Source organism: Cadophora gregata (genome assembly GCF_030347475.1).
Source record: "Cadophora gregata isolate MNR1 chromosome Unknown scaffold_14, whole genome shotgun sequence".
NCBI lineage: Eukaryota > Fungi > Ascomycota > Leotiomycetes > Helotiales > Ploettnerulaceae > Cadophora > Cadophora gregata.
In genome coordinates, this window is record NW_026695937.1 from 774,746 (window position 1) to 787,832 (window position 13,087).

General features: G+C 48.2%; 4 protein-coding genes across 4 annotated transcripts; 3 read left to right on the top strand and 1 right to left on the bottom strand.

Annotated features, from left to right (window-relative positions):
* Window positions 1–353: 353 nt before the first annotated feature.
* ONS95_004326 (uncharacterized protein) lies at window positions 354–2,395 on the top strand (the record flags this gene model as incomplete). Its single annotated transcript, XM_058497684.1, has 3 exons — window positions 354–1,265; window positions 1,316–2,092; window positions 2,150–2,395. 3 exons carry the CDS (start codon window positions 354–356, stop codon window positions 2,393–2,395), a joined length of 1,935 nt encoding a protein of 644 aa, XP_058352410.1.
* Window positions 2,396–2,532: 137 nt separating this feature from the next.
* Window positions 2,533–5,252, bottom strand: ONS95_004327 (uncharacterized protein). Its single transcript, XM_058497685.1, has 3 exons — window positions 3,597–5,252; window positions 2,939–3,536; window positions 2,533–2,839 (listed from the first exon to the last, which is right to left on the bottom strand). Exons 1-3 carry the CDS (start codon window positions 4,772–4,774, stop codon window positions 2,633–2,635), a joined length of 1,983 nt encoding a protein of 660 aa, XP_058352411.1. The 5' UTR covers window positions 4,775–5,252; the 3' UTR covers window positions 2,533–2,632.
* A 158-nt stretch (window positions 5,253–5,410) lies between these two features.
* ONS95_004328 (uncharacterized protein) lies at window positions 5,411–7,527 on the top strand. Its single transcript, XM_058497686.1, has 4 exons — window positions 5,411–5,714; window positions 5,797–6,133; window positions 6,294–6,683; window positions 6,751–7,527. Exons 1-4 carry the CDS (start codon window positions 5,570–5,572, stop codon window positions 7,358–7,360), a joined length of 1,482 nt encoding a protein of 493 aa, XP_058352412.1. The 5' UTR covers window positions 5,411–5,569; the 3' UTR covers window positions 7,361–7,527.
* Window positions 7,528–11,892: 4,365 nt separating this feature from the next.
* ONS95_004329 (uncharacterized protein) lies at window positions 11,893–12,975 on the top strand (the record flags this gene model as incomplete). The annotated part of the gene is made up of 1 exon (XM_058497687.1): window positions 11,893–12,975. One exon carries the CDS (start codon window positions 11,893–11,895, stop codon window positions 12,973–12,975), a length of 1,083 nt encoding a protein of 360 aa, XP_058352413.1.
* Between the last annotated feature and the right edge of the window lie 112 nt (window positions 12,976–13,087).

Here is a 13,087-nt window from a genome sequence, read left to right on the forward strand (position 1 = left end):
CTAAAAGTCCTGTGTGACATGCATTGAAAAGCTTAGTAACTCTGCGGCAGGGGAGGTCCGGTCCGAGAAAGGCAATTGAAGGTACAAACCGGAGAATACAAATACGAGATCGAGCACATTTGCTGCCGATGTAAGTCTGATCTTCGCCACAACTGATGTGGTAATCTTCGTGTTTGCGGCGTGTTGATACTGGAACAGGATAGGCGCTCTGAATATGGCCTGGTGACTGCCATCATTCAGCAGTGCAACCACAGTGCTTGCCACACGCAAGCATTTCTATAAAAGCTTGGTCATTGTCAACAGTCGATATGGGACATTACCGACGGTAATCAGTGTCTAAAATTTCATTCATCATGACGATACTGTCCTCGATAATCCTATCGGCATTGGCTTTTAGTCGTGCGTTCAGTCTGCCCATCTCAGAGGATGAACATGTGGTACACGAGCAGCTCGGAGTTCCACATTCGAGATGGCAGGTCAATAGCATGCTTCCGAGGGATCTGAACCCTCGAATCCAGATGCGCATCGCGATCACGCAGCAAAACCTCCATCGTGGTGAGGAATTCCTGATGGAAGTGTCTGACCCTGCATCCCCTTTCTTCGCACAACATTGGAGCAAAGAAAAAATTGCAGATGTCTTCTCGCCCTCCAGAGAAAGCACTGAAGCAGTCAAGAACTGGCTCGTAACGTTTGGCATCGACGTCAACCAGATCACGCCTTCAAAAGATGGAGGTTGGCTGACATTTCCCATCGGACTGAGTGACGCCGAGGATTTGCTGCGAGCAAAATATCATGTTTACACAGACTCTCAGACGGGCGACAGTCAGCTGGCTTGCGACTCTTACAGTGTTCCGAAGTCAATTCGGTCTCATATTGATTTCATCACGCCAACTGTCCATCTCACCACTCGCAAGTCGAAGCAAGTTCGATCACTGCCCAAAAGCCATGACTTTAGACTCAATCCTGTCAAGACCTCCAATCTAGCTACAACTGATCGCCGCCTCAAAGGAAAAGATCTTACGGTTTGTGATACACTCACCACGCCAGACTGTCTCCGTGCTTTGTACAAAATTCCAGCGGGGAAGACCGCCAATCCTAAGAACACGTATGGAATTTTGGAGTTGAGCCCAGAGACATATAGCCAGGACGGCCTGAATGTTTTCTTCAAGAATTTCACGAAGGAGTTGGTGGGAAGACCGCCGGCTTTGGAAAGCATCGATGGCGGGAGTCGTCCTCCTCCTGGCCCTCCGGCAATCTCCTCGAGCGTGAGTCTCCTCTTTCCAATGTTCTATATTCATCCACTGACATGTGGCAGTGGGTGGAAGGTAACCTCGATTTATCTTACTCGATGTCCTTGGTGTACCCACAGAATGTCACACTCTACCAAATCGGTGACAACTTCATTGGTGGATCCTTTGAGCTTTTTCTCGATGCAGTAGACGGATCTTATTGCACGTATCTCGGCGGCGATGACCCCACTCTGAACCCTCAGTACCCTGACCCGATTCTTAGTGGCTACAACCAAACTAAAATGTGCGGCGGTGCCAAACCACCAACTGTAGTGTCCATCTCTTACAGTGGTGATGAGTTCTTCTTCACTGAGTTCTACACGAGCAGGATGTGCAATGAGTACATGAAGCTTGGTCTCCAGGGCATGTCCATTCTCTTTGCATCTGCAGACTACGGTGTTGCAGGATGGCAAGGCTGTTTGGACCCAGCAACAACAGGAACGTTATTCAGCCCCGCGTTCCCAGCTTCCTGCCCGTATGTGACCAGCGTAGGAGCCACTCAGATTCCAGTCAACTCATCAGTATTCGATCGGAACGTCGAAGTAGCTGTTGACTTCCCTATTTACTCATCAGGAGGTTTCAGCAATCATTTCGCGATGCCGAAGTATCAGGAGAAGGCTGTTTTGAATTGGTTCAAGAAACATCCAACTGGGTACGGAATGGGTGTTTTCAATGACTCGATGAAGGCGAGAGGTGGACCGGATGTTGCTGCGCTGGGAAGGAATTTCATCATTGGCGTGGGGAAGAACTTGCCTTATGTGCCGGAGGACACTTATCAACTTGTTGGGGGAACTTCTGCTTCGGTGCGTTATCTCCATTCTGGTCTACGGTCGTGGTTCATATTCACTGACCTCTATTAGGCACCAGTGTTCGGTTCCGTACTCACTTTGATCAATGAAGCGCGCCTTAATGCTGGGAAGAAGTCAATTGGGTTCGTAAATCCGGTGCTTTATGCGCATCCAGAAGTCATGAACGACATCACAGAAGGGAGTAATCCTGGATGTGGTACTGGAGGTTTCAATGCTACGATCGGTTGGGATCCTGTGACAGGACTTGGAAGCCCAAATTTCGAGAAGATGTTGAAGCTTTATATGTCTTTGCCTTAAAGCTATAAAGCTTGCGGCTGAGTGATCTTGGATTAGTAGAACTGAAGAGCATCTTCAAAGGTGGGAAGCTGCCTAGAATGAAGTGTCTCATACTTATAGTGGACAATGCCATTAATTGGCTGCGGATATTTTGGAATTCAACTTCGCAAGTTTCTGGTGAATCATGTATGTCCAGGACGTATTCTCATCTCCCAAGATTTCCACACTTTTGATGGCAAGCAAAGACAGAATATGAAATCACTCGGAAACCTCAAGCTCCTTCAGACACCTGCGACACATACAATCGAACGTGAACCACTCCTTTAAGAAGGCCCTTCGAGAGTGCACATCAGCATGCTGAGGCTCCGTCAGATCAAAATAGGCGATTGTGCACTCCTCTCCCGCAGCGAGATCTCGAGTTGTCCGAAACATGTATTGGCTGTTGCGGTTCGGCTTGTGGGACATCTGGCGAAGAAGTAATCAGTGGTAATTCCGAGTCTTGGGGGATTGGGGAAGAGGGGGGGAGGAGAAAAGAGAGAAGGGAGAGGGGGCCAAATAACTTACATTCCCATCACAGTCATGATTCATCCAAGTGGCTCTGGTATAAAGTCCCAGACCGTACGCTCTTCCTCTGCCGTTTGTCACTCCCGGCATTCCCGTCCCTTTTGGATAGAGGCAAAAGGCATTCATCTCTTCTTTACAAATCAAGTCGACAAGTTCTTCCACTCCCAAGCTGCCTTGAAAGCCTGATTCGGTGGTGAGGAAAGCATTGACGAGAACGTAGTAATGTTCAATCTTTGAAGGCGAGATGACATTGCGATTTGACCGCAACTTGTCAACTTCGTGGTAGCTGTGGGTAAATACGTACTCATCGTTGCGGTCTGCTTGCTCTACTGTTGACAAAGATTGGGGCAGCAGATCTTCTTGCTCCTTTTCAAGAGACCGCGAAGCAAGAATTCTGACGATAATCCACAGCATGGTGAAGTCGTACTGGCCTTGTTCTTGGAGGATGGTGGCAGTGTTCTGCTTCAACCAGCTGCACTCAATCTCATGCCGAGCTTTATCAAGTTCACGACAGGAGCTGTTGCACCAGATAACCTCGGGATTGCACACGTTGGGACAGGAGACACTTGATGATGGGTCAGTGACACGCTTACTGCATCTATATTATTGTTAGCAAGATGATAACTATCACAGAACGAAAGAAAGCGAATTGACTTACTCTAGCCGACTGCATGGGAGAAAATCGCCACTTCCTTGTGTGATGTCAGGAACTAGCGCAAAAGGATTGTCAACCATCAGCAGCGTCCCAGCTTTCACATTGCTGGTAGATCGGACCACTCGTCCTTTCACAGGATCGATGTCGATCTTGAGATATGGATGAACAAAGAAGTTCTTGCTTGGATCTGGCTTGAATATGCTACGATCCTCGCCATTGCTAGGCACAGTTGCAACAGCAACTAGGAGATGTCGAGCCGCCATCATCCCCAAGTCATCATTCCGATTCCCTTGACTGGCCGGACCTAGAAGCTCTTGACATGCTTGTTTGTTCAGCTCCATCCCAGCGTTACGAAGAAGCAGCTCCATCTCTTCGACTTCATACAATCGAAGCTTGTAGAACAAGTCCTGACGAAGTCCACCAGACAAGTTTATCACCAGCTCTCGACTTGCAAGCCATTTTCCATCCTCGCTTAGTTCTCGCTCGCGGCAAGCAATCAGGCTGTCACTTCCGGGATCGCCAGTGGATCCTTTACTATACGGCATATCTACTTTTCCACCGTTAATAAATTCCCATCCTCCTGGACGGAAACTCGATTTTGTGTAGTCGGCGCTGACCAGATCCACCAGGAAGATTCCACCGGGCTTCAACGTTCGACCAACTTCCTCCAGGAGTCGAGCATTATCATCTTCACTCGAATATACACCAAAAGAATTTCCCATGAGGATGGTCAGATCGAAAGTATTGTCGTCATATGGAATATGACGGGCATCTCCGACTTGGAAAGATGTGTTTTGGCATCCCGCATCTTGTGCGCGTCGCTTCGCAAGCTCAATCAGGTAGATGCTCGAGTCCAGCCCTTTGAAATCGATCAATGGGTATTTTTCGGAAAGATGAATGCTGTGTCGTCCTTGTCCGCAGCACAAGTCAAGTACGCGAATGGCTTGACTGGTCTCGGTTGCGAGATTGAACAGTTTGGCAACTCCTTCGATGGACAGTAGCTCTTCGCATTCTGCTTTTGTGATCGAAGGATCTTCGACTACATCGCCGTCTGTTCTGAGATATATCTCGTTGAAGGCATCTTTCCACCAGTCTTCTTTGACGTGGGAAAAGAGTGAGTTAACATGTCCTAGTTGCACTTGACTTGTCATTTTGGCTTTGGTAGTATTCGTCTGAGACATCGTACAACGAATAAAGCGAGTGAGCGATGAGAATGAGAACTGACCGAACTGAGGGAAATCTGCATCACGTTATTGAAGGTGCGGTAGTAGCTGTCACCGCTGCTGTGTAACTTCCCCTCTTCAAAAGATAAGACACCTGACGGAGTACATAATTATCTGCACACCAAAATGATTCGCTGTACAGAACGCCCAATATCTTACGGAAATATTAATAAATCCTCAAGGAATTTTTTTTAAAGATAATAGCACTACATCTTTTAAATAGAATGGCACCACTCTTTCCAGTTTCAGTCTGTATTTGATTCTTGAATCAGACGACTAAAAAGATGTCTTCACCAAGATATCTACGTTTCTCCCGTGTTTGGGCAGGTAAATGCGTACACCGAACGGGCACATGTAGAATCAACTCAGCGATACATCAGTTATATCGATCTCTTCCAATCACCACTGCTGTTGATGAGATCATGTAGTCTTTGACTGGCAAAGATATGCTGTGGATTGGCCTTTCCCACGTTGATATTACAGGCACATGCCAGGCTTGCATGACCTTCCCTCCTTCCCGTAGCTGACGTGGGGGTGAAGTTACACAAATGACAAACACCCGGGCTGCAGACCTCAGTCACCACGAAAAACTATCTTTCCCACTCAGTATACTCATGCCTTTCCTGAAGGTCGTTTTTACCATCAGGTTTTATTTCCCTTTTGTTGCGGGGCGTGTCCTGTCCTACCAGGCTGTTTAGGGTGCTGATACAGCCCTAGACTTGTCTCACCCTCATCTCTCCTTATCGTAGCAAGATGACAGATGATCAGCCGTTACTTGTACACCCGCCACCGCTACTTCATGTCGCCATCGAAGCAGAGAACATGGCACTTCCCAGCCTGGTAATGTCATGGTCTATCTTGTTCGCTGCCAGCGGGATGATGTGGGGGATCTTTCTCAGTATGCACACTCTCACATTTGTTTGACCATGCTTTTCACTCACCCTTGGCTCTTTTTCGAAACATACTCTAATCTCGCTCAGTATATGATATTCCCGCGTCGCTCTCAACGCCGCTTCAACATCACCTTTCTCTCTCTGATGGCCAGTATGGATATCTCGTTGCGGCACTCTACACAGCTTACGCAGCACCAAATTTCATTTTACCTTGTATATGCGGCTTTGTGGCAAATCAATATGGCCAGAAACGTATCTTGATTTCGAGTCTCGCCATTGTCGTGTTAGGCCAGGCTATCTTCGCCGCTTCGCTGCAAGGAGGGAAGAAGGGCAGCTGGGGACTCGTGGTAGGGAGAGTTTTCGTCGGGATAGGAAGTGAGACCCCTGGAGTGATTGCTAGTGGTGCTATTACAAGATGGCTTCAGTGAGTTTTCGGTGATTCCTCAGATATTCTCCGCACGTTGTTGCCACATCGTGGTACAAGGTCTGGCTTTAGGCAAATGTAACACCCACTCTCTAGCATACCGTATTGAATCTCTGCACCATCATGTCAAGCCACAGATACTAACTTTTTACAACCATAGTGGTCGAACTCTTGCCCTAGCTTTGGCAATTTTACTCTGCATTTCTAGACTTGGTTCCGTCGCAACCTCGATCCTGACGCCACGGCTGACAGAGGAGTATGGTGTCATTGCCGCGACTTGGATGTCAACCTGTCTTGCATGGGCAGTGACATTACCTTGCGCTACATATTTGGTGCTTGTCGATGTTGACATAGCAGCCGAGAAGTCGAAACCCTTGGCGCTCTCAAATTACACGAATTCTCTGCGACGGTTCCCGCGTGTTTTTTGGATCCTAGCTATTATATGCACAACAAGCTATGGGTGCCTGGGATCCTTTAATAACTCTGCGCAACGTTTTCTATCTTCTATCTTTTATCAAGGTGATGAGCGTGCTGCGGGGCTTGCAGTCAGGTTCGTCTACTTTATTTTGGCACCTTATTTTTTCTAGTCACGTCGTTTCCTAACGGGATCCGGGCAGCATTCCAAACACACTCTCGGGCGTTTTAGTCATTCCGTTCGGTTTATTTTTGGATCATCCGCGTCTCAAGAACTACCCAGTTGCAATCGCTTTCTCGAGTGGTCTGCTATTGATAGCCCATTTATGCTTCCTCTTTCAGATCAGAGATCCAGGTCTCTCACTTGTTGCACTCGGGGTGGGATATGCCTCCTTCGGGACTGCATTCTGGCCAGCTGTTGCGAGCTGCATACTTGACGGGCAAGCCCATATCCCAGAGTCCGAACCTCTCTCATCGCTCGTTACCGATCACTCATACGAACAAGAACAACAGAACCTGGATGGCACTTATCCTGAGATTGGCCATGACAGTGACGTCGAAATCCCAAGTTTGAGAGAGGAACATTTGCCAGGTATGGTAACGAACAATGGTAATGAAGATTTAGTAGTCATAGGTTATGGCATCACCACTTCTCTTTTGAATCTGAGTATGGGTGTCGTACCAATAATTCTTGCTGGCATGGAGCTACTGGCTGGATTCACGGGGACGGAGATGGTCTTTGTTGCACTAGCTGGTATTTCGCTTTGTGCTTCAGGAAAGCTCATTAACGATTGGAAAGAGAAGAGAATTTAGAGGCCTGTGGATAGAAATAAGAATGGTGCGGACCGAATGCCGTGTTTAGAACATAAAGGGGCTCGCTTAATAGTTGTTTTGAGGCAAGACCCGTTCATGTAACATGGGAGACGGCTTCTGCTGCGAGTGCTTGATTACTCAATATAAGACGAGATGTATACCATGACATAAGTTGGGCGACTCTTCCAGCCTTACATGTTCACGTCGACATTACGCCATCATTCTATTACCTTTTGATTTGCCGCAACGTACTTCGGTGAGTGCTCAAAAAGACTTAATTTGGTTTTGGCCTAGTAAAATCATTCCACTGTGTTCAAGAAAAAGAGAAAGACACTTATGATCTGCTTTAAATAAGTTGCTCGTAAAGTGCTGCATGAATTTGAGCTGGTCTGACGCTGCCATGGTGCAGTCAACAGGCGTTGACGGTAGTCAAATCGAACATAAATTTATATTCTTGAAGGGATAACACACATGAAGCACTTTCAAGACATGGAGCTGAGCTATCTAACCTTCCTCTTTGATTCTGTCATCTGAGATGCTGCTCGAAGCGGAGTTTCCCAACCCGTCACGTAGTCGATGGACCAGAGGTCATTTGAAACATTGTCTGTCATGGTAATTCTATAAATCTGCAAGCTTTGCCAAGTTTGAGTGGCAGAGCTTGTAGTATATATAGCACTGTTGCCTCTTGATTGTGTTTTCTCATGGAAAGCAATACCTGAGCCCCTTTGGACAAGGCTGCGTTGTGTTTACTCGCTTGCCAGACACAGGCGCCAGAAATGACTGGCACAAAAAATAGCCTGTTGTTTTAGCGTTGCATGTTGCATGAATGTAATAAATCAAACACCGGAAAGCGAGGCAATAGCACCATATTTGAGTAGAATGCCAGACTACTAAACTTTGAGATCGCTTTGAAAGGGCTTGAAGTGGTGTCCAAGTCTGATATCACGTGGGGCTGAGCTTCAGCCTTGGCAAGCCAGCCGTCACAAGCTCCAATTGCTGAAGACAAGCTCCAGGACATTCAACGAGGCATCCCCTCCACCCTATCCCACAACGCAACAATGCGTCTGCCACTCAATCTCCTCAGCTTAACGCTATCCATCCTGCCTAGCACGCTTGCCGTGTTCGCAGACGATGCTTACGCCGTCGACTACCATCACGAATTGCTTGGCCTGCCGCAACCACACACGACGTTCTTCCATCGCCCACGGAGAGAAGATAAGGCGTCGTTGCTATACACTTTGAGCGATTTGGGAGTTCTTGGCGCGGTACATCCTGGGACTGGAAAGGTCCTTTGGAGACACGTTCTAGGCACAGACAATGGGTTTCTAAGGCCTATAGAGGGCGAGAATGTGGTGGCTTCTGGCGCGGGGCAGAGAGTCGACGCCTGGGATGCCATGAGTGGGAAGGAAATATGGGGAAATGTATTCGTTGGGACAGTGAAAGATTTGGAAATTATGGAAAGCGCAGCTAACGACAATGCGCCAAAAGATATCCTGGCTTTGTTTGAAGAGGATGGGAAGGGAGTTCTGCGGAAGTTGAAGGGAAAGAATGGAGATGTGTCCTGGGAATATAAAGATCACAGCGACGATATCCCTTTGCAAGTCAGCACGAATGTCAAGGATGTCTTTGTGGTATCTCTTCACGGATCTGCGGGCGCATACAATCTGAAGGTTACCACCTTGGATCCAGTTACGGGCAAGAAGATTACCGATTACACTCTCTCGACTAAGGGCGATGTCCATGCCGCGGAGGACGTTCTCCTTGTTGGCGCAAACTCTGCCTCTCCAATCATTTCTTGGACCGACAAGGCAAAGAGCAATCTCAAGGTCAATATTTTGGGGAAGTCTTCGAGTCTACAAACCCTGCCTTTGAAGGACGCCGATGGGGAGATTGTAAAGGTCTCTATTCATGCACCAGAGCTAATTCAGTCCTTCCCCCACTTCTTGGTGCACAGCCATTCAGCGTTATCCAATCGAGCCGACGTCTACCACATTGATCTGAAGACTGGAGGGATCAACAAGGCATACTCGCTTCCAAAACTACCCGGGAAGGGTGCAGTGTCTGTCAGCTCTCAAGATGCGAATGTTTACTTCACTCGCATCACCGAGGACGAAGCTATTGTTGTCTCTTCCGTGTCACATGGAATCCTTGGACGGTGGCCAATGAAGACTGCAAAGGATTCTGCTACATATTTACATGGAGCCTCGGAGGTTGTTCAAAAGAGTCCAGACGCCTACTCTGTTCGTTCTGCAATCCTTACAAGCAATGAAGATTGGGTTCTCATCCGGAATGGTGCCCTTGACTGGACCCGTATTGAAGGTCTTTCTGGTGCCGTGGCTGCTGAGTGGGCCGAGATTCCCGAGTCAGAAAGTTTGGCAAAGACACTAGAGGCAGAAGCACATAGCAACCCACTCTCAGCATACATTCACCGTGTCAAGCGTCACGCGAACGATCTTCAATACCTCACTGCTTATCTACAGCAGCTGCCTAGTCGATTTATCACAAGTATTCTGCCAGGGGAGGCGACTACTCAAAAGCCTGGTGTGTTCATCCGGGATAGCTTTGGATTCAGCAAGATCGTTATTATTGCTACTCAGCGTGGCCGCATATACGGGCTTGATTCTGGTAACCAAGGAGCCGTAGCTTGGTCTCTTAAAGCATTTGATATTCCCGCTGGCCAGAAGTGGCAAGTCAGGGGAATCTGGGTAGAACAGTCCAAGGGCATTGTTACAATCAGAGGCGGTGATGGGGAGTACGTGTTGGCTGAGATAACAACAGGCAAGACAGTGGAGAGAACCATGCCAGGATCATGGCCTACAGTACAAAGTACTGCTGTGGTTGATAGTCCGTCGGGACCTTGGTTACTTCCAATTGGCTTAGATGGCAATCCAGGAGACATCCCAGCTGACTGGGCACCATCAGCTAATCTCGTGGTTCAAGGGAAAGATGGCGAAGTTAAGGGCTTGAACTTCCAGACCAGCGGTGCGAACGCAGTCCCCACAGTTGTATGGACTTTCCAGCCAGTTTCCGGACAAAGAATCGTGAATATCATCTCCCGACCTGTTCATGACCCGGTTGCATCTATTGGACGAGTCCTCGGCGATCGGACTGTTTTATACAAGTACCTGAACCCGAATATCGTTCTTGTCACTGCCGTATCGGACGAAGCCTCCACTGCTTCTTTCTATCTCCTCGATACCGTCTCTGGCGATCTCCTGTACTCCACGAGCCACGAAGGCGTTGACACCAAACAACCCATCACTTCCGCCCTCACGGAGAACTTCTTTGCATACTCACTATGGAGTGATGTCGTCACCTCCACAACGGAACTCCCGTCCTCCAAAGGCTACCAGATTGTTGCGTCCGAAATGTATGAATCAGATGTTGCAAATGATCGTGGTCCATTGGGCGTGATGGCAAATGCTTCAAGTGTCGAACCCTCCGACATTCCAAATGCTGAGCCTGCTTTGCCGCATGTCATCACTCAATCATATCTTATTTCCGAGCCTATCAGCCACATGGCTGTTACTCAAACAGGCCAAGGTATCACCACCCGCCAGATTCTCTGCACTCTTGCAAATTCCAACTCGATTGTTGGAATTCCAAGAACTCTTCTCGACCCACGAAGACTTGTTGGTCGCGACCCCACACCTCTGGAAGCAGAGGAGGGCCTCTTCAGGTACCAGCCGGTCATCGATATCGACCCAAAGCTTGTCCTCAGTCATAAGAGGGAAGTTATTGGCGTACAAGATGTGATTGCCACTCCAGCTATTCTGGAGAGTACCAGCCTGGTTTTTGCCTACGGAATTGATATTTTCGGCACTAGAGTTGCACCCAGCATGGCGTTTGATATTCTTGGGAAGGGGTTCAATAAGTTGAGTCTCGTGGGTACAGTTCTTGCCCTTTGGGTGGGGGTATTTATTCTGGCGCCTATGGTAAGCTGGTCCAATTACTCTTGGCTGACTATTGCTAATAATCCACTAGGTCAGGAAGAAGCAGATCAACGCCAGGTGGCAGACTTCATAGATCTCATAGACTGTAGGAATAGATGTTGAGACGTTTCTTGTTCACTGATTGCCAACTAGCATCACGTAAAGGCGCATGTCTTCACGAGTAATGATGACTTAGATATGGAAGACAACCATTTCAATCTTGACCGGGATCCCTTATTAATTGCATGACTGCTTTCTCTCCGGAATTTCTTGGCTGGCGCTACCATGATCATTGAGTGCTGATCTTTAGCCAGGTCGTACCTTCCACTTGAACTATGGCTACACGTCGTAGTAGCTGCGTTCTGTCGACTGGAGTGCCAGAGGCTCACTGACGAGGAAGGTGCTCTTCTTGGGAAAGTTTCTTCCCTTTGTTTCCATCGTTCATTGCTTTTCTTCTGCTCAACAACACATCAAAATATTCGTCTCTATCATCAACTAGAACAATCATCAATCGCCATCACTTTTGGACTTGCAGACATCGCTATAGACTATTCTTCTTTACTGACTTGTTCCCTGCCACGATATTTGAGCGATTGCAAAATGAGCCGGGCCAAAATTCTGGGCTTCGTGGCCTTCATCGTGGGCCCTGTAGGTATCATCACCGGAATTGGCACCAACATCTACAGGGAATTATCGTCAAGCAATTCAACCCTTGTACGCGATACCTCGAGCACAGTTATGGTCGCCTTAGATCATTCGCCTGCATTGCATGGTCCAGGGCTCGAGCAAGATGCTATCTTGAAATTCTGGAATGAGCCATACTCGAAAGCCAGCTGCTTCCCAAGCACCCCTGCAACGACAATATCACTTTCTCCTGGTGTCTGCCTCACGAATACCGGCTTCCGAAACTATGATGTCCAAATCAAGTCAGAAGGACTCTGCGCAGACGGCAGTGTACCTACCTTCTTCACCTACGCCCAAGCCGCTTGCACTGAAGAGCTTGATGGTGGAACCGAAATGTCCTCTTCTCCTACAGTTGGTCAATGTTTCCACAGAGAGTCTGGACAGTCTTTGCAATCTTCGATAATTTTCAGATGTGGTAAAGCTATCAAGACCCCTCAAGTAATGCACAATAAGCATGGGCACACCGACGAAGCCAACCTTGCCAGCCTGTCTCCTGAGGCGACCACAGACTTCCACGCAGTTTTCAACAAAGCGGACTACAATGTCAGACAGACCCAGAGGACCTTCAAGCCAGACGTCTGTCACCGCTTAAACTCCACCGTCAATATTGTGCCCGGAAAGTGTAGCAACTCGCGTACGCCGGTTCTCCATACTTTTGTTCGAAGAGACTGCAAGGGCAACTTTGTCGTGCAGGGACAATTGGAGCATTCTACCTCCTGGGACCCAAAAGCGCAATACACCTCAAGCGTTGTCCTTGCATGTCATCAGTTTGCCGCCCTGGATGACTGGGTGGTTTGGAAGATGCTTTTGTGCCTTATAGTCATGCCCGTTTGTTTGGCCTTGGTTGGCTCTTATTATCGATGGTGGGCAACACAGTTCCTTTTCCTGTCATACGTAGTAGTATCTTCGCTGTACGGCTACGACGGTAGAGTCGATGGTTGGACCCCTAGATATGTCCCCTACATCGCGTCTTTTACCTTTGGGGTCAACGTCCTTTAAACGCTCCCACGACCACAAATAGAACACGTCTTCAGCCTCGTGGTGGAGACGGCCGGTGATCTAGTATCCACAGCAGCGCAGAGACCGGCCGAGGACATTGGGGGAAGTTCAA